The sequence below is a fragment of the Dendrobates tinctorius genome, unplaced genomic scaffold (assembly GCF_039654945.1).
Source record: "Dendrobates tinctorius isolate UK_male_01 unplaced genomic scaffold, ASM3965494v1 ptg000134l, whole genome shotgun sequence".
NCBI lineage: Eukaryota > Metazoa > Chordata > Amphibia > Anura > Dendrobatidae > Dendrobates > Dendrobates tinctorius.
Genome location: NW_027361802.1, coordinates 9,201,635 through 9,223,221, shown reverse-complemented (window position 1 = coordinate 9,223,221; position 21,587 = coordinate 9,201,635). Strand labels below are relative to the sequence as shown.

General features: G+C 45.1%; 1 protein-coding gene across 5 annotated transcripts in view; it reads left to right on the top strand.

Moving 5' to 3' along the window:
- The window catches only part of APBA1 (amyloid beta precursor protein binding family A member 1), a 285,201-nt gene that overhangs the window by 202,543 nt on the left and 61,071 nt on the right, over positions 1-21,587 (top strand). For all 5 annotated transcript variants that reach the window (XM_073543715.1, XM_073543716.1, XM_073543714.1 and 2 more), the window contains 3 exons: positions 2,104-2,202; positions 16,422-16,461; positions 19,992-20,137. In XM_073543715.1, coding sequence (XP_073399816.1) covers positions 2,104-2,202; positions 16,422-16,461; positions 19,992-20,137 — 285 coding nt within the window. The remainder of the gene's footprint in view (positions 1-2,103; positions 2,203-16,421; positions 16,462-19,991; positions 20,138-21,587) is intronic.

Below are 21,587 nucleotides of genomic sequence, written 5' to 3'. Positions count from 1 at the left end.
CAAATTAGGGCTCCCTGACTTTGTTGTGGGTTCACAAGAAGAGCCCATATTTTTCCTGGCAGATGATGGCTTTGATATTCAGCCATCATCTGCCTCCAACATCCGCACATGAAGCGGATCTCTATCCATGGCTGTTTACCTGTTAAAATGCCGCTGTCTGTGAGAACGGTATTTACAGCTCATGGCACATGATCTTCTAACAGCCCTTCGGCGGCCCTGTGGCGTGATTTTTGTTGATGATTTGCCACAGTAGTCAGAGGTCTGCTGAAGATCCCTGCACCTGTCACGACGGTTCTCTTATGGATGCCATTTTGTGGCTGGCGTTCACACGAGACCATGATTTGTGCTATACACAGCAGTACTGCGGTATTCCTGTGTGTAGTACTCGCAATCAGATGATCACAGGTTCAAGTCCTATAAGGAGACTAACAAATACAGTGAAAAGTGAAACAAAATGTTTTTAAAAATATCCGAAAAAGCCAAAACCTGTTCAAGTCACTCCATTTTTCCCCCATTAAAAATAAATAAATAAAATACACACTTGGTATCATTAAGTCCGTAAAAGTCCGGTCTATCAAAATACGAAAATAATTAACATAAACTCTGTAATGACAAAAAAAAAGCAACATTTTTTTTGGATGCCACAAAACACCTAAAATGCAGTAAGAGGTGATCAAAACATTATAACTACCCTAAAATGTTATAAAGTAAAACTTCAGCTCAGGGCGTGAATAACATGTCCTCACACAGCCCCATCAGTTGAAAACGTCACGGGTTTCAGAAAATGGGGACAAAATTTTTTTTTTTTTTTTTTGTTCACAAATTTCCTAAAAAATTCTCACCACCAAAACAAAACTACGTTGTTATATTGTCTGATAATTTTGTGGTATAATGAACAGTAAAAAAAAAAAAAGCACTGTGGAATTGTGGATTTTTTTTGCAATTTCACTGCACTTGGACTTTTTTCCCCACTTTCTGGTACATCACATGATAAAATGAACGGTGTCATTTAGGCCAGTTTCACACGTCAGTGGCTACGGAACGTGAAGTGACACCATTCATTTTTCTTTCATTAAAAGACTTTGTTCTTATTGTGTGTGTTTATTTAACCCTTTACTTACTATAGGATTAGTAATGAATAGGTGTCTTATTGACACCTCTCCATTACTAATCCGAGCTTAATGTCACCTCACAATAGAAAGGTGATATTAACCCCTTATGACCCCACTTGCCACCTCTACAGGGCAAGTGGGAAGAGCCTGACAAAGCTCCAGAATAGGCGCATCTAATTGATGCGCCTTTTCTGGGCAGCTGGAGGCTGCTGGGGCCAAGATCAATGAAAATAGCAGCCCCCAGATGTTAGTTTTGCCGGGTTGGTTCATAAACTGAGGGGGACCCCACGTAGAGTTTTCATTCATTCTTCTCTCCTGCTCGCTGTTGCCGGCAGAGTAGGAGAGAAGAATGACAGCGGCATTCAGCACCAGCCGCCGGGGAACAGCGCTTCTTCCCTGGCGGCCGTCCATGTGGTCCTGATGCGGCACACGGTTGCCACACGTGTGCCACACGGTGGTACCACGTATCCACACGGACACAGATGGCTCCGGTACCGTTTTTTCAGGTACCGGAATTATCTGGACGTGTGAGACCGCCCTTAAAAGTAGAACTCGTCCCACAATAAACAAGCCTTCATATGCGTATGACAGCAGAAAACTAAAAAAGTTATGGCTCTTGGAATAAGGAGAGGGAAAAGATTAAAACTCAAAAACAGAATATGGGCAGGACGCAAAGGGGTTACATAAAGAGATATTCTGTCATCAAACAGGTGTGAATCTGGACAAGTTAGAAAACTGATAAAATACTAAAAATAGATGGCGCTGGGGTGGGGGGGTCCATCGTGTTAATGTATACAGACACAGAAATGAGCCGCTAAAAATGGTGACCTGAAAATGTGGTTTACTGGCCGTCTCAATGATATGGATCGGAACAAACAAGCACATTTTATGGAACAGTATGTTCCATTCACTAAAATAGAAACTCTGATCACTAATGGATTGATTTTATCAATCATTAACTATTTTGTTTGTTTTTTAAATTTCTTTTCAGTCTCCATCTCCCGATTCTTCCACGCAGGGGGCAGAATCCACCAACCGACAACATCGTCTGAATGCCTGCGAGTCGGCAGAATCCTCTTCTAATAAAGAGGTAGGTTTTACTTCTCTGCAAACGTCCCTTTTGTGACTGTCATTCAACTCCTTTTTTAAAGCATAAATAAGCTTTATAACTTTTTTGTACATATATGAGTGCCCTTTTAATTGCAAGCAAATTGGTAGGGGTCTGTGTCCTAAGACCCCCACTTATCACTCAAACCTTCAACCCCCTCCTAGAGTATAGCAGCTGCAGCAGTGCATAGCTCCCTGTTACGTGCACGCTGCTAGATTCAGATAGGGGTGGAACAGGTCTCATGAATTCTTTGGAACTCTGGGGGAACCGTTACTCAGGACGACCATGTGCCGCAGCTTCCTCAGGCACAAGATGGATCCACTTACTCACACAGATACAATTAATAGAGTCCTCATGAACAGTGTAGTTTCATTCAGTACAATTCAAGTTTCTTAACCCCTTCCTGACATCTGACGTACTATCCCGTCCATGAGACCCGAGCCCCTATGCCCATGGACGGGATAGTACGTCATAGCGATCAGCGGCGCTCACGGGGGGAGCGCCGCTGATCGCAGCCGGGTGTCAGCTGATTATCACAGCTGACACCCGGCACTATATGTCAGGGACGGTCACGGACCGCCCCCGGCACATTAACCTCTGGCACACTGCGATCAAACACGATCGCAGTGTATCGGGGATTTAGGGAAGCATCGGCAGGGAGGGGGCTCCCTCCGTGCTCCCCTGATGTGCAGCGCTGCTGCGGGAGCCTCCTTCCCTGCATGTCCACGGATCCAATATGGTGGCGGGGACCTTCGGGGGCCTGATGTGTCAGATCAGCGATCTCACACATGACAGTTATGTCCCCCCTGGGACAATGTAATAAAGTTAAAAAAAATATTCCCTAATAAATTCATTTTTTGGAAATAAAAAAACAAAACAATAAAAGTACACATATTTAGTATCGCCGCGTCTGTAACGACCCGCCCTATAAAACTGTCCCATTAGTTAACCCCTTTAGCGAACCCCTTAAAAACATAAAAATAGAAAACAAAGCAAAAAATAATGCTTTATAATCATACCGTCGAACAAAAAGTGCAATAACGTGCGATCAAAAAGACGGATATAAATAACCATGGTACCGCTGAAAACGTCATCTTGTCCCCCAAAAAACGAGCGTCATCAGCGAAAAAATAAAAAAGTTATAGCTCGCAGAATAAAGCGATGCAAAAATAATTATTTTTTATATAAAATTGTTTTCATTGCATAAAAGCGCCAAAACATAAAAAATGACATAAATGAGGTATTGCTGTAATCGTACTGACCCGAAGAATAAAACTACTTTATCAATTTTACCACACGCGGTATGGTGTAAACGCAACCACCCAAAAGAAATTCTTGAAATGCTGGTTTTTGTTCATTCTGCGTCCCAAAAATCGGAATAAAAAGCGATCAAAAAATGTCACGTGCCCGAAAATGGTACCAATAAAAACGTCAACTCGTCCGGCAAAACTTAAGACCTCACATGACTCAGTGGGTCAAAATATGGAAAAATTATAGCTCTCAAAATGTGGTGATGCAAAAACTATTTTTACAATAAAAAGTGTCTTTTAGCGTGTGACAGCTGCCAAACATAAAAACCCTCCATAAATAGTAAATCAAACCCCCCTTTACCACCCCATTAGTTAGGGAAAAATAATAAAATAATAAAAAAATGTATTTATTTCCAGGTTAGGGCTAGGCTAGGGTTAGGGCTGATGTTAGGGTTAGGGGTGTGTTGGGGTTAGGATTGGAGTTAGAATTGGGGGGTTTCCACTGTTTTGGCACTTCAGGTGCTCTCCAAACGCAACATGGCGTCTGATCTCAATTCCAGCCAATTCTGCGTTGAAAAAGTCAAATGGTGCTCCTTCCCTTCCAAGCTCTGCCATGCGCCCAAACAGTGTTTTACCCCCACATATGGGGTATCAGCCTACTCAGGACAAATTGCAAAACAAATTTTGGGGTCCAATTTCTCCTGTTACCCTTAGGAAAATAAAAAATTGGGTTCAAAAATATCATTTTTGTGGAACAAAAATTATTTTTTTTATTTTCACGCCCGGGCGTTATAAAGTTCTGTGAAGCACTTGGTGGTTCAAAGTGCTCAACACACATCTAGATAAGTTCCGTGGGGGATCTAGTTTCCAAAATAGGGTCACTTGTGGGGAGTTTAAACAGTTTAGGCACATCAGAGGCTGCCCAAACGCGACATGACACCCGCAGACCATTCCATCAAAGTCTGCATTCCAAAACGTCACTACTTCCCTTCCGAGCCCCGACGTATGGCCATACAGTAGTTTTCTATCAGCGTACTCAGGACAAATTGGACAACAACTTTTGGGGTCCAATTTCTGCTGCTATCCTTGGGAAAATAAAAAAATTGGGGACAAAAAGATCATGTTTGTGGAAAAAATATGATTTTTTTATTTTCACGCTCGGGCGGTATAAACTTCTGTGAAGCCCTTGGGGGTTCAAAGTGCTCACCACACATCTAGATAAGTTCCTTGGGGGGGGTCTAGTTTCCAAAATGGTGTCATTTGTGGGGGGTTTCCACTGTTTTCGCCATCAGGGGCTTTCCAAACGCGACATGGCGTCCGATCTCAATTCCAGCCATAAAAGTCAAATGGCGCTGCTTCCCTTCCGAGCTCTGCCATGCGCCCAAATAGTGGTTTCCCCCCACATATGGGGTATCAGCGTACTCACGACAAATTGCACAACAACTTTTGGGGTCCTGTTACCCTTGGAAAAATAAAAATTGGTTGTGAAAAGATCATTTTTGTGGAAAAAATATGATTTTTTAATTGTGCGGCTGTACGTTATAAACTTCTGTGAAGCCATTGTGGGTTCAAAGTTCTCACCACATATCTAGATAAGTTTCTTCGGGGGGTCTAGTTTCCAAAATGGGGTCATTTGTGGGGGGGTTCCACTGTTTAGGCACATCAGGGTCTCTCCAAACATGACATGGCGTCCAATCTGAATTCCAGTCAATTTTGCATTGAAAAAGTCAAACGGCGCTCCTTCCATTCTGAGCTCTGCCATGCGCCGAAACAGTGGTTCCCCCCACATATCAGGTATCAGCGTACTCAGGACAAATTGGACAATAACTTTTGCAGTCCAATTTCTCCTGTTACCCTTGGTAAAATAAAAAAAATTGGACCTGAAGTACTTTTTTTGTGAAAAAAGTTAAATGTTCATTTTTTTTTTAAACATTCAAAAAATTCCTGTGAAGCCCCTGAAGGGTTAATAAACTTCTTGAATGTGGTTTTGAGCACCTTGAGGGGTGCAGTTTTTAGAATGGTGTTACTTTTGGGAATTTTCTATCATCTAGTCCCCTCAAAGTGACTTCAAATGTGATGTGGTCCATAAAAATAAAATGGTGTTGCAAAAATGAGAAATCACTGGTCAATTTTTAACCCTTATAACTTCCTAACAAAAAAATGTTTTCGTTCCAAAATTGTGCTGATGTAAAGTAAACATGTGGGAAATGTTACCTATTAAGTTTTTTTGTGTGCCATATCTCTGTGATTTAAGGGCATAGAAATTCAAAGTTGGAGAATTGCGAAATTTTCAAAATTTTCGCCAAATTTCCGTTTTTTTCACAAATAAACGCAAGTTATATCAATTAAATTTTACCACTAACATGAAGTACAATATTCACGAGAAAATAATGTCAGAATCACCAGGATCCATGGAAGCGTTCCAGAGTTATTACCTCATAAAGGGGCAGTGGTCAGAATTGTAAAAATTGGCCCGGGAGTTAACGTGCAAACCACCCTTGAGGGTTAAGGGGTTAATATGGCCGGACATACTTGTTCAGCTTTTGTGAACATAAAAGTGAATATTGCTAATGTATTCAGTGATAAAAAACATGAAAAGTGACAAATTCATTGTCACCATCACACTAAACATGTGAAGTTATTCATTTGACGTCTGAAGAAATTTTACAACTAACATGAAGTACAATATTTCACGAGAAAACAGTGTCAGAATCACCGGGATTCATGGAAGCGTTTCAGAGTTATTACCTCATAAAGGGGCATTGGTCAGAATTGTAAAAATTGGCCCGGTCATGAAGGTGCAAACCACCCATGGGGGTAAAGGGGTTAAACACAGGCTTTATAACAGTACAGCTGCTTCTTAGGCTAGTTTCACACTAGTGTTCGGCAGAGCTGCGGAGGGCTGCGTAGTTCCTCCGTGAAGCTCCGCCCACTGCCACACCCCCTCCATTCAGCTCCACCTACGTCTGCATGTGGCCTGAGTACCCATCTTTATCATTGGGTACGCAGGCCGTGCGGATGTATGCGGATGCCTTCACTTGCGTCATTTTGACACTGCAGTGAACGCAACGTGTTGCATTTTGTTGCGGTCACGGAGGAACTACGCAGCCCTCCGCAGCTCTGCCGAACGCTAGTGTGAAGCTAGCCTTAAAGGCACATTGACTAACAGTCTCTTGTTGGCACAGTTCAGCACAGATCAAGACTCTACAAAGGCTCAGCAGTACACAGCATTTCTTGTAGCACAGTGAGATGTAGGAGGGGGGAGGATTTTCTCAGGGAGATTATCCCTGTAACAGAACTTCTTATGGTACTTATCTTCCTGCTCCTGATAGACTTTCTCCAGTGGCAGTATAGGGATTAGCCCAGCTCCACTCTGTAATGGAATCCTGTGTCCCTATGGTTCACTTGCCTGAAAGTATTTTAGAGACAGATCATACACCATTCATCCATTTCAGCTGCTGCCAGACTGTAAACAAGTTTCCCATAATCCCCCTGGGGCTCTGCTAACCACTCCCACTATTTCTGCATGTCATATCCCTCCTGAAAGTGCATGCATAGCCAAGAGCTTTTGAGTGATTGATCGGTTGGGGTCTTAGGACCTGCACCTCCACCATTCTGCTTGCATTTAAAAGTGCACTCATATAGAAAAAAGTTATACAGATTCAGTTACTCTTTAAATTATTCATGAGTCATTTATATGCCGTATTGAATTTTCTTTTGGGATTATTACTCGACCTTCCCCAAAATATCTGCTACATATCTGCTACAAAATAAGATTTTTTTTTCGTTTTCTCCTGTACAAATCATGTGACGTCCATGGGAAAAAAACTTAGATTTTCTATGTGTTAAGGTCTGCTTATACTAATGTAATTCTCTGCTATATTCTATTAGTCGCTCATCTTGTTTCTAAACTTGTTATGTCCCAAGGTATATTGTCCAAGATGTTAAACAGACATGAAAAAACATCCCATAGGTTCCCATGTTAAAAAACATTGTAGTACAGCTTACGGCGATCCTCTGCAGTCCTATAGGCAATGAATGAAGCAGTAGCTCGCATGACAGCGGTAGTTCACATGCGTCAGCACGGGGGGCGAATCATTCCACCTGCCTGTTGACGCACCTGTTACATGATTGCGGGGTGCTGATGAGTTGCCATGACAGCTGGAGCCAGTCTGCTGAAGACCTCCGTAATTGTCATGACGATTCTCCTGTGAAAGCTAGCCTCTAGACAGCGTTCATAGACACAGTCTATGGCACTGTCTATTGCTGGCTGATGAATGGATTAAGTGAACTCTTTCTGAAGGACTAATGGAACAGTTTCCAGCTCTTGGCGCTTCAGAATGAGTAGCTCAGAGTTATTTCTTTTTCTGAGCTACAGACCACATCAAAGTGGAATGTCCAAGGGAAACAGTCTCTAAAAGCAAAACGGTGCAAATTTTTTCATGAAACCAAATTGCAAAAATTATTTTTAGCCCCAAATACTGTACATGCATTTAAGTTAAAAAAAAAAAAAATATAGCCCCAAAGTTAGACATCCCTTTTAATCTTAACAGTATATTAACCCCTTAACGATATATGACGTACATATCTGCTCTGAGCATGTCACTTTGTGCTTCACTGCTGATCGCACAGTAAGGCCGTCATCACACTACCGTAGACTACGGGCAAGTGCTATGCGAGAAAACAATACATAGCACTCGGACCAGTGTTAATCTATGGGGCAGCGCACAGCACCATATTTTTTTCTCGGTCGCATTCTACGTGCGTATAAAATCGCAGCATGCTGCGATTTTACGCGTATATCGGCCAAGTCTCACCAATGCAAGCTTATGGATATGAGAAAAAATCGGACACCACATGGACCATGCGAGTGCTGTCCAATGTTGACACACGTACACATACATGTACACACACACGTACGTACACACACGCATACACACACACGTACATACACACACACATACGTACACACACGTACTCACTTACACACACTCACTTACACACGTACGTACACACACACGTACGTACACATACGTACTCACATACACACACACGTACTCACATACACACACACGTACTCACTTACACACACACGTACTCACTTACACACACACATACTCTCATACACACACACACGTTGTGACATCGGCGGCTATGCCCGCCGATGTCCCTTCTGTTGCAGCGCGCACCGCAGCGTTTCCCTACCTGCGCGCTCCCGTCCGGGCTCGCGCCCGTCGTCCACGCTCCCTCACGGCGGCTCCTGGCTCCCGCTCTCTGTCGCGCGCACGCCCTCTCCCGTCCTCTCTCTCCAGCTGTGGGCGGCGCTGAGGGGCTGGCCTGGGGCACGCACTTCCGGGGGTTGGTATATTTCAGGCGTCCTCGCTGTTAGGAGGACGCCTGATGATTGTGTAGCAATCTGGCCCCTACAGTTCTCCTGTAGTTAGTCCAATCTCTGCCTTATCCTTCCTGCCTTCCTCTGTGTCGTTCCCTCTCGCTCTCCCCAGTCTGTCCAGGCTCTCCTTTCCTTCCATTCCTTGTGGCCGTTCCCTGTCTCCAGTTCGCCCTGATCCTGCCTCTTGCCATTCCGTATTGTGTCCTTCCCTGAGCCACCTGTCCTGCTAGTATCTCTGTCCGCTGCCTTCCCAGGCCTTTTGTTCGTGGAGCCGTCCCTCTTGGTTCCGGCTATCGCGCCTCCGTCCTCTGTGGTCCTGCCCCAAACGGTCCCTGTATAGGGGTCGGTCTTCACCTGGCGTGCTCGGCCCAGGGGCTCCGGATCCGCGATCCAGAGGGTCCACTCTCTGACATAGTTCTCGTCAGCATTACAGTATCATCAGGCCATGGACCCCGCCGGTGCCGCGGCGGCCACTCAAAAGGAACTGCTTTTCCTAAGAGAAAATCAGACCCGTATCATGTCATTCATGAAGTCCATGGACACCCGTCTCTCCGCCTTGCAAACCGCTGACCCAGCGCATGCACCTCTCTTAGTCAGTCTTCAGCAGGAGCTCGCACAGCAGCGCGATGCGCAATCTCACATTTTGGGGTATATGGCGTCCGTGGATGATCGGCTGCTTTCTTTGCAGTCCTCTGCGGCCGCTTCTAACCTAGCCCAGGACGCTGTCTCTTTCCCTCCTCCCCGTCTTGGTAAGCCGCCTAGGTACTGTGGGGACCCAAAATTGTGTAGGGGATTTTTAAACCAGTGCAGATTGCACTTTGATCTTCTGCCCCAACAATACCCCACGGACCGTGCTAAGGTGGCCTTTATAATCTCCCATCTAGAGGGGGAGGCGCTGGCTTGGGTGAATCCGTTGTGGGAGAGGGATGACCCTGTGGTGACTAACATCCAGAGTTTTTTGGAGACATTCCGTAAGGTTTTTGATGAACCCGGACGCCTTGCTTCCTCTACAGAGGCCCTTTTTAACCTCTGCCAGGGGTCCCTTACTGTAGGGCAATACGCCATCCGTTTCCGGACCTTGTCCTCGGAGCTGGGGTGGAATAACGAAGCCCTGGTTGGTGCTTTTTGGAGAGGCCTTTCTAGTAAAATCAAAGACGAGTTGGCCGGGCGTGACCTTCCTACCACCCTGGAAGATCTCATCTCCCTGGCTACCCGTATTGACCTGCGTTTTCAGGAACGCGCTAGAGAGTCAGCCAGGGAGAAGAGGTCCTTTAGAGTATACCAAGCTCCCTTTCCGCGCACCGTTGCCCTTCCTAGTAACACTGTCCCCGAGCCTATGCAGGTGGATCGCATCAAGCTGTCCGAACAACGGCGTAAGGAGAGGATGACTAAGGGACTCTGTCTATATTGTGGAGGGGCCAATCACTTCGTACGCACTTGTCCTGAGAGACCGGGAAACGCATCCGCCTAGGCCAGGTAGGAGAGGACCCCCTAGGTGATCTGACCCCCTCTCTCCCACTTACTCTTTCAGCTCTGCTTATTACAGGTCGGGGGCGTGGCTCTGTGGAGGCGTATGTGGACTCGGGCGCAGCAGGCAACTTCATCCGCCAGGAGGAGGTTGACAAACTCCAGATTCCCGTGGTCGTCTTAAATAACCCTCGAGCAATCACCTCCGTCGATGGCAAACCTCTTCCTGGGCTCATCACCACGGTTACCATTGAAGTAAAGCTACAAATTGGCGCACTTCATTCTGAGAAGATTGCCTTCTATGTCCTGCCTCAATTATCCCATGCCATTCTCTTAGGACTTCCTTGGCTTAGGCGGCATGAGCCAGTCATCGACTGGCGCTCCGGAGAGATCCTACGCTGGGGGCACACCTGCCATGCTAGCTGTTTACTTACCTTGGTTCGTTCCCATCCTCAGCTTAGGCCAACGGACCTCCCCGGTCTTCCTGCTCCATACCACGCCTATGCTGATGTTTTCTGCAAGAAGGAGGCGGATTCCCTGCCCCCGCACCGGTCCTATGACTGCCCCATCGACCTGATTCCTGGAGCGGTTCCTCCCAGAGGTAGAACTTACCCTCTTTCTCCTGCCGAAACCTCTGCCATGACGGAATATATCCAAGAAAATCTGTCCAAGGGGTTTATCCGGAAGTCCTCCTCTCCTGCGGGCGCGGGTTTCTTCTTCGTCCGGAAGAAAGACGGATCACTGCGGCCTTGCATTGATTACCGGGGTCTAAACAATATCACCATTAAAAATCGTTACCCCCTTCCGTTGATTCCTGAGCTCTTTGACCGTCTGAGAGGAGCCCGGATCTTCACGAAGTTAGATCTGCGGGGAGCTTACAATTTGGTCCGGATCCGTGCAGGGGATGAGTGGAAGACGGCCTTCAATACCCGTGACGGGCATTATGAATACCTGGTTATGCCCTTCGGCCTCTGCAACGCTCCCGCTGTGTTTCAAGAATTTATCAACAAGGTATTCCGGGATCTACTCTATTCCTGTGTGGTCATCTATCTTGACGACATTCTCGTTTTCTCGCCCGACCTGTCCTCCCATCGCAAAAGCGTACGCCTGGTCTTGCACCGCCTTCGAGAGAACCAACTCTACGCCAAGATTGAGAAATGCCTTTTTGAGCAGTCGTCACTGCCCTTCTTGGGATATGTCGTCACCGATTCCGGCCTAAAGATGGATCCCGAAAAACTCAGTGCGGTACTCAAGTGGCCCCGTCCAGAGGGGATTAAGGCCATCCAGCGGTTTCTTGGGTTCGCAAATTATTACCGTCAGTTTGTGCCTCATTTTTCTACGGTTACCAAACCCATCACGGCCTTGACCCGCAAGGGAATGAAGCCCAACAGCTGGTCCCCTGAAGCTGAAAACGCTTTCCAAGCCCTGAAACGTTCCTTTGCGTCAGCACCCATTTTGCATCGGCCTGTGACCAGCAGGCCCTTCGTCCTGGAAGTGGATGCCTCCTCCACTGGAGCTGGAGCGGTCCTGTCCCAGCAGGCTTCATCCGGACGGTTGGTTCCTTGCGGCTTCTTTTCTAAAGTCTTCTCACCTGCGGAGTGCAACTACTCCATTGGAGACCGAGAATTACTGGCCATTAAGATGGCCTTGGCTGAATGGCGGTATTTACTCGAGGGGGCTGTACATCCCTTTACCATCCTCACTGACCACAAGAACCTGGCTTACCTGCAGTCTGCCCAAAGACTCAATGCCCGGCAAGCCAGGTGGGCCCTGTATTTCTCCCGCTTTGACTTCCAACTTCACTTTCGACCTGGTAATAGGAACATCAAGGCCGATGCCCTTTCCAGGTCATTACAGTCATCGGAGAGGGATGAAGTCCCATCCCATATTATCGAGCCTACTAAGATGATCACCGTGGCTCCTGTGAATTTTGCTATTCCTCCGCCCGGTAAGACTTTCGTCCCTCAAAACAGGCGTACAGAGGTGTTGGGCTGGGGGCATTCCTCCAAAATTGCAGGACACGTTGGGACCAAAAAGACTCTCTTGCTGCTGTCTCGGTATTACTGGTGGCCCACGCTTCGCCAGGATGTGATGGACTATGTTGCCTCGTGCACAATCTGTGCCCAGAACAAGGTGGCTAGGACTTTGCCCGCCGGTCTTCTTCACCCATTGCCAGTTCCTGAGGTCCCCTGGCAGCAGATCGCCATGGATTTTGTAACTGATTTACCCCGCTCAGCCGGATGTACCACCATCTTAGTCGTGGCAGATCGTTTTTCCAAAATGGCCCACTTCATTCCCTTACCGGGACTACCATCCGCCCCGAAGTTGGCCGAGATCTTCTTCCACCAGGTCTTCAGGCTGCATGGTCTTCCTCAGCGGATTCTGTCGGATCGGGGGGTCCAGTTCACCTCCCGCTTCTGGAGGGCTCTCTGCCGGCTTATGGGTACATCTCTCGACTTCTCCTCCGCATACCATCCTCAAACCAACGGGCAAGTGGAGCGAATTAATCAGGTGTTAACCACCTACCTACGTCATTTCGCCAACGCCCATCAGGACAATTGGGTCGCACTCTTACCTTGAGCTGAATTCTCGCACAACAATCATCCCAGCGAATCTACCACCAAGTCACCTTTTTTGTAGTAACCGGTCAAAACCCAGGTATTCCGTTACCTTTCTCCACGTCTACAGGAGTACCCGCAGCCGATTCTCTTGCTAAAGAATTCTCACAGATTTGGAGAGAGACCAGGGACGCGCTCAAGGGTGCCAACAACCGAATCAAGAAGCATGCAGACAAAAGACGGAAGGATGTGCCTCCGTACCATCCGGGTGACAAAGTCTGGCTTTCTACTCGACATATCCGTCTGAGAGTTCCCTCTTATAAGCTGAGCCCTCGGTACATTGGGCCGTTTGAAGTGATTGGACGCATTAATGAAGTGGCTTACAAACTGAGGTTGCCTGCTTCGCCCCGGGTTCCCAACGCTTTCCATGTCTCGCTCTTGAAACCCGTAGTCCTGAATCGGTTCCAACCAGTTTCCATCGTCCCTCCTTCACCTGTTATCTCGGACAACGTCTTCGAGGTCAAGGACATCTTGGCTATGAAAAGAGTCCGGGGTAAGACCCTTTTTCTTATCGATTGGGTGGGTTTTGGTCCCGAGGAACGGTCCTGGGAGCCCCGGGAGAATGTCAATGCGCCCCGGATTCTGAAAAAGTTTTTTGCCAATCTCAGTAAGGGAGGACGTAAGGAGAGGGGTACTGTGACATCGGCGGCTATGCCCGCCGATGTCCCTTCTGTTGCAGCGCGCACCGCAGCGTTTCCCTACCTGCGCGCTCCCGTCTGGGCTCGCGCCCGTCGTCCACGCTCCCTCACGGCGGCTCCTGGCTCCCGCTCTCTGTCGCGCGCACGCCCTCTCCCGTCCTCTCTCTCCAGCTGTGGGCGGCGCTGAGGGGCTGGCCTGGGGCACGCACTTCCGGGGGTTGGTATATTTCAGGCGTCCTCGCTGTTAGGAGGACGCCTGATGATTGTGTAGCAATCTGGCCCCTACAGTTCTCCTGTAGTTAGTCCAATCTCTGCCTTATCCTTCCTGCCTTCCTCTGTGTCGTTCCCTCTCGCTCTCCCCAGTCTGTCCAGGCTCTCCTTTCCTTCCATTCCTTGTGGCCGTTCCCTGTCTCCAGTTCGCCCTGATCCTTCCTCTTGCCATTCCGTATTGTGTCCTTCCCTGAGCCACCTGTCCTGCTAGTATCTCTGTCCGCTGCCTTCCCAGGCCTTTTGTTCGTGGAGCCGTCCCTCTTGGTTCCGGCTATCGCGCCTCCGTCCTCTGTGGTCCTGCCCCAAACGGTCCCTGTATAGGGGTCGGTCTTCACCTGGCGTGCTCGGCCCAGGGGCTCCGGATCCGCGATCCAGAGGGTCCACTCTCTGACATAGTTCTCGTCAGCATTACACACGTACTCACGTACACACACGTACACACACACACGTACTCACTTACACACACACACACACGTACTCACATACACATACGTATACACACACGTATTCACACACACACACGTACTCACATACACACATACTCACATTCACACACGTACTCACACACATACACACACATACACGTACTCACATACACACATACTCATACACACACAGACGTACTCACATACACGCATACTTACTCGCATACACACACACGTACTCACATATACACACACATGTACTCACATATACACACACACACGTACTCACACACACGTACTCATACACACACAGATGTACTCACACACACGTACACACACACACACACATGTACTCGCATACACACGTACACACACACACACATGTACTCGCATACACGTACTTACATATACACACGTTCTCACATATACACACACACACGTACTCACATACACACTCACTCTCATTCACACAAACACGTACTCTCATACACACACGTACTGTCATACACACACACGTACTGTCATACACACACACATGTACTCACACACACATACTCACACACATGTACTCACACACACACACACGTACTCTCACATACACGTACTCACACACACACATACTCACATACACACACACACGTACTCACATACATACACACGTACACACACACGCGTACTCACACACACACGTACTCACATACACACACATACTCACACACACAAACACACATGTACTCACATATACACACACGTACTCACACACACACACGTACTCACATCTCCAGCACAGGCCGCAAACCACCCTCTTTCCTGCCGGCTGTGACTGCACGGAGGTGGGTGGGCAGGCAGCTGCGGGGACACACACACACGTACTCACACACACCCCACACACACTTCCCTCCCGATGCGATAGCATCGGGCACACCTCTAGTGTATATATGTGTGTATATGTATATATATATATATATATATATATATATATATATATATATATATATATATATATATATATATTGCATAGAGAGATAGAAGAAAAGCCGGTAAAGAGTAGAACCATGTCAAGGAGGATCACAAGGAAATGGACAGCATGTGACTTACATATGAGTGTCTGAGCAATGGGTCTGAATTCTTATGACCATGTGATATTTCAGTTTTTCTTTTTTCATAAATTTGCAAAAATTTCTACATTTCTGTTTTTTTCCATCAAGATGGGTGCAGAGTGTACATTAATGAGAAAAAAAGGAACTTTTTTGAATTTACCAAATGGCTGCAATGAAACAAAGAGTGAAAAATGTAAAGGGGTCTGAATACTTTCCGTACCCACTGTATATTTATAAAGTCTCTTAAATCCGCCATATGGTTCCAGAGATATGAGCTTTTTTATTCACTACTAATTGTTATGGTCTTTACAAGGGGGTGTGTCTAACAAGTTTCTCTAGGGGCGTGTCTTTAGGTTGCTCTGCATAATTCCTTTTGAGCCACACCCCCTTATTAAAGACCAGAAGCATTACCACTAAATATCCAGGCCCATATCTCTAGAACTGTATGGCGGATGTATAGAAAACAAAAAGCAGAATATTCAGGGGAGTAGTGGGGGTATATTAGTACAAAGTGAGGGATTAATACAGAACCCCTTTTAGTGTGGCTTTTACCTGTGTATAGTGTGTAGTATTACAAAACATAATATTTATATGTTAACTGAAATGCTTACTTTTTGGTATACTTGTGTCTTTGATTCAAATCAAATGTTTTCCTCATGGCTTCATTGGCACTAGAATAAAGTTACAAATGCTATAAATGTTTTACCGTACTTTCGGTTTCAGCCCCTGGAGATCCTGCGAGCCCCTGACAGTCACCTAAGCAGTAACTGCACGAGGTAGCATGCAGTGTTTGCAAGCATTACCCAAGTGTCCAACCAGGAGTCTGCAGATACAACCCTGGACTCCCTACTTACTGAACCATTCTATTAAATCCCTTTAATAACTGCTAATAGTGTGAGACCAACCTAATGTCCCTTAACAAGCCACAGTCGGATTGCATCTTCTGCCTTTTGTGTGACACGTGCATGGTGCCGGTTTATTTCACCTTGCTACATATGTCTTACTTGTGTTTGAAACTAACATTGTTTGTCTTAATTACAGTCCAGAAAGAGCCTGGCTTCATTCCCAACCTACGTAGAAGGTAAGAATGAGAATAGATTGCCATTGATAATGAGAAGTGCCAGCTTTACACACTGGTCTCATTGCCACCACACATCTAAACGTTGTGTCCTGTTGCATCGCATTAGACTTGCATCTAATACGGTGACCAGCTCTGGTTTATTTTGTGTTTTGCATTTTATATGTCATAGATATACATGAGCTTTAGGAAATGATCATACTTTATTTTAGGCACTGATTTCATACAATTTAATTGACATCCCAGCAGTTTCGCAAGCATCCACACGGCGCATCTGCAGATCTGTACGGAAAAGTGTGGACCCTCTGGCAAATCCTCCTGCAGACTGGGTGTATAAGATCCTTACCCCAGCTGGTGATTCCTCCAGTCCTGATGCTTGCCGGCCTCCTGTGGTGACCTTGTATCCCAAGTCACAACTGCAACCTCTGTCTTTGATTCAGCTGGTTGTAGATATCACATGGGACAGAATGTCACCTTGGGGGGATGGAATGCGACAAGACCAGCATGGAAACCCTGCTAGGACCATGAGTGGAGGTAAGTATCTCTGTTTTTTTTTGTTTTTAACTTTTTTTTTTTAATTCTTAATTTACGGATTTTGCTGCATAGCAACAGTGGACCCACAACCAATTCCACAGAGTTGTGTTTGGACTGTAGATTCAAGCCAACCTAATTATGCCTATGTGGAAAATTGACATTATGATTGAAAAATCTGCAAAACATGTACATTTTCAACCTCAAAAATAAAAACAGCGTGTGGCTGAGACGATAAAAATCTCATTAACTTTGCTGTCCGAAAATTGCAGACTATCTGCTACGTCTAAAAATAACCTAATATCCTTATTGCAGGCTGTAGGGTATATCACAGTACACTTTGTACTGGCCCAGTCTCCTTATGGATCTTCTGCCTTATGTCAAATTAATCATATAAAACCAATCTCATCCGGACAGGTTAGCTGGAAAGGAATTTATCTCTGACTGTTAATCAATATATGTATCCATCACTAAATGGCAGAATCTTATCATTAGGGTGATCGGGAAGTATGAGCTCTGTTTTCCCCTGAAGCATGTCCTATAATTACTGTTACTTCCAGAGTAAGCTGTTATTTCTAGCTCGCGGTATAGTTATCACCACAGGCTTGCCGTCCCTTCATGCTGGAGGAATACAGTTTTGCAGCAGGGTTCTTACTTTAGTAGCAGGAGCAGAGAACACTGACCCCTGGTCTACTTGAGTGATGGCTGCTGCGGAATGGTTTCTTCTCTCAGTTTACCAGTTTAGTAAAATATATTAAAGGATTAAAGGTGTGTTGCCTTGAAAATAATCGAATATACCTGGGCTTAGGTTATGTTTGAAAATAATTTGACTAGTTATTTGTTGTGTGTTCCTTTTTATCTTATTCTAGTCACAAAGTCATAATATCTGATTAATTGAACTAATCCAAAAATAGAACTTATAAATCTAGTGTTAGAGCATTAATCAACTTAGACATTTATGTCATAGCCTCAAGAAATGCTATAGATGTGTCATAGATACTGGTCTCGACTCATGCACCGCTCCAGAATAGGGGTCCACCAAATATCATCCCGCCAGTATGGCAACCACAGATAAAGAATAGAAAGGTAGCTGCCTGGGTCCTGGAGATATGAAATAATTGTCTAGGCTTACATATCTCCTGTATCATGATTCCACCCCTCATTGCGTCTAAAATGCCGTTACTGACAGCTCAGCTGGTTTGGTGCAGGGGCGTGCTGAGCTGTCGGGTTTTGATTGACAGCTCGGCCATCCAATCTGAGACTGGGAGTTGCTGGGCTGCCTTCAGGTGTTCCCTGTCCCAGATGATTGTCCATCTGCTTAGCTGAGCTAACAGTCCCAGATCTCTACCAGACGTAGATTCAGCTATGTGGGGTTTGTTTCTCTGTGCATTGTGCTTTACTTGTGGATTTTTTTGATGCCTGACCTTGGACCTCAGTCTAATCATCCGTTTTGCTTAGCCCCTTTGCTCTGATCCATCATCCTCCTGGTATTTTGACCTCAGTACGTTACCTGATTACTCCTTTGTCTCTTCCCTCTGTTTATGAAGTAACCTCCTGGCTCCTGACCTTGGACTCCTTGACTACCCTGACTCACGGCTTGTCCGTGAGAAGTGACTCAGCGCCATACCCTGTCCACTGTTAAAATTTACAGTGGTTGTCCACTACATTTAAACACCTTATCAATGGACTTATCGAAGGGCAATAGGGAAAAGGTTATTTAATGACCTAGCAAATTGGTGCTACTCTTCTGTTTTGCTGCCCGCATTCACCACCATGACTTCCGACTTCTCTACCGGTGGGTTACATGCGCTATCCTGGAGCATAATAAATAAATGTTTAAAGCAGTGAACAACCCCTTTAAGTTACAATATTAATGTGTCTGAGACATCTTTTAGATTTTCTGTCCCTTGTGAAATCCACAAATCCTATATCCTAATTTCAAGTATATCCATTCATAGACAATTTCTAACGTAGCCAATAAATATTGTGAAGAGCCAGAAATATAACTAACACAAACCAACAAAGAATAAGCTTGCTACTATATGTAGTGCAGTTATAATGTTGGACACAATTAAAAGGGACCAGTTATCGCCTAATGTGAATGCTTCCTATCAATGGATTCTCTGTTATAATACCATGTTGTATAAGAAAGGTATATTAATCTTGGAGGTTATTGTGATACACTGAATAAACAAACTTGATCTGATCCGTTAGTGAATAAAGAGTTAATAACTAACTACGGTACAGGTTTTTATTTTTATTTTTTTATTTAATGATTGATCATACAAAGTTCTAAATCTTTACAATATATTTCATTACCTTATTTTGGTTCTTTCATTCCCTATTTAAGCATGAGGAGGGGAGCAGAGATGCTCACAGGGGAGAGAATGTAAATATTGTTTGAATACAGATTCTTGCTAATGCAGCAGATCACTGCAGCTTGCAAAGCAGCACTGTACTGAAAGTACTGTTTTAACTGCCTAGTTCATGCTCTTTTAGAATCGGAGTTAAACTGCTGCTTTAGAAAAAATCCATAGTCAAACAATACTTTCAAACACTATGCCCACATGAGCGTATGTGCTCTGCTCCCCATAATCGGACAGAGAGACTGTTTGTAAATAGTATTTGAATAGGGATGCTTGCTAGAGCAGCAGTTCAAAGCAGCTTGTAAGAGAGCATGAACTAGGCAGTTAAAAGAGCACTTTCAGCATAATGTTTGAGAGCGAAGGAAGCAGTATAAGATAATGGAATATATTATCATGATTAATAACTTTGTAAAAAGTGTTCAATGAAATACAAAAAGTTTAATTACTCTTATATCAACCCTTTGTACCACATTAGTAACTTAACAAAAAGCAAATACAGTTTTGGGCACATGCAGGCTATTATACCAGTGTAACTTAATTTTGGTTAAATAAATATTTTTCCTGGCTCATGTGAAATTGCTGAGAATGTATTCATCTGATGAATGCCAGAACTTAAAAATATATATTTTCTCCCAGTCCCTGGACCCTGCGATCCAGAAGATTTAATTGATGGCATAATATTTGCTGCCAATTACCTTGGTTCCACTCAGCTACTGTCTGATAAAACCCCTTCTAAGAATGTGCGTATGATGCAAGCACAAGAAGCAGTTAGTCGGATTAAGGTAAGGGATTAAACTTTGTGTCATCTACTGTGTTTAGAAATTATTCTTTTATCGCCCGGTTATAGGTAACCAAATTTTATCATTCGCCTTACCGCAGTCAGACATAAAAATAATATGAAGCAATCAAGAAATGTTTAAAGGAACACTGAATTTAGAATATATGCATCAACAAAAATTCACCAATCCCTTCCTTATTGTCCTCCTGTCAATTGATCAGATGCTATCTGATATTACAATACAAAAACTGTAAGAAATATGTACAGAATTTTTCTATGTCTCCCAGGAGATCAACAATTTTCCCTCCTTTCTGTTCACACAAGAAGCTGAAAACCTCGCTTTTTCTGAAAGGCAACTGTCTGCTGTAGGAGCGCTTCCCTGTCTCTTTGTCTGCCTTACGAGAGTAAAGATCTTAGATTAAGGCCGGGATCACACATGCGAGAAACTCGGACAAGTCTCGGCACTCGGATCGGAGCATGCGGCTGCATAGAAATACATGCAGCCGCATGCTCCGCTCCCGAGTGTCGGCGGCAGTGCCGGGTATTAAGATGTGAGACTCGTCCGGCCTAATGTTATTATAAATATTTTCTGAAATGTTTTTAATTAGCAAATCGCAATTTAGGGAATAATCACTATAGAATTAAAAAGGATTACCTCCTTGTTACTCTAACAGAAACTCTTGCCAGATTGGTAATAGGACAGGTGCTTTTGAGCATGTGTGGTAAGAAGCTTCATTGCTTTGACCTGGAGATACCTTTACCATGTATTGTTATTCAGAAAGACATGGTGGACAGCAGTGTGAGCAGTCTCTTCTTACCCCCAACACATCTAGTATCTCCAGTAATAGGCCAGAAAGACAGGGTGTGTAAACTGAGAGTGGCCTCTTCTTACTTCGGCACCTCTTGTATCTCTGATATTAGATCAGAAAACCGGTTGGGCAGCAGTGTGAGAAGCCTCTTCTTACCTCAGCACCCCTGGTATGTCCAATATTGTATTAGGAAAACATAATAGACAGTAGTGAGAGCAGTCTCTTCTTACCTCAGCACTCCCGGTATCTCCAGTTTTAGGCCAGAAAGAAAGGGTGGACAGCAAGTGAGCATCTTCTTTTTACTTCACCCCTTGTATCTCCGATATTAGATCAGAAAACTGGTTGGGCAGAAGTGTGAGCAGCCTCTTCTTACCTCAGCACCCCTTATATGTCCAATATTGTATTAGGAAAACATGATAGACAGTAGTGAGAGCATTCTCTTCTTACCTCAGCACTCCTGGTATCTCTAGTATTAGACCAGAAAGATAGGATGGACAGCAAAGTGAGCATCCTCTTTTTACTTCACCCCTTGTATCTTCGATATTAGATCAGAAAACCGGTTGGGCAGCAGTGTGAGCAGCCTCTTCTTACCTCAGCACCCCTGGTATCTCCAATATTGTATTAGGAAAACATGATAGACAGTAG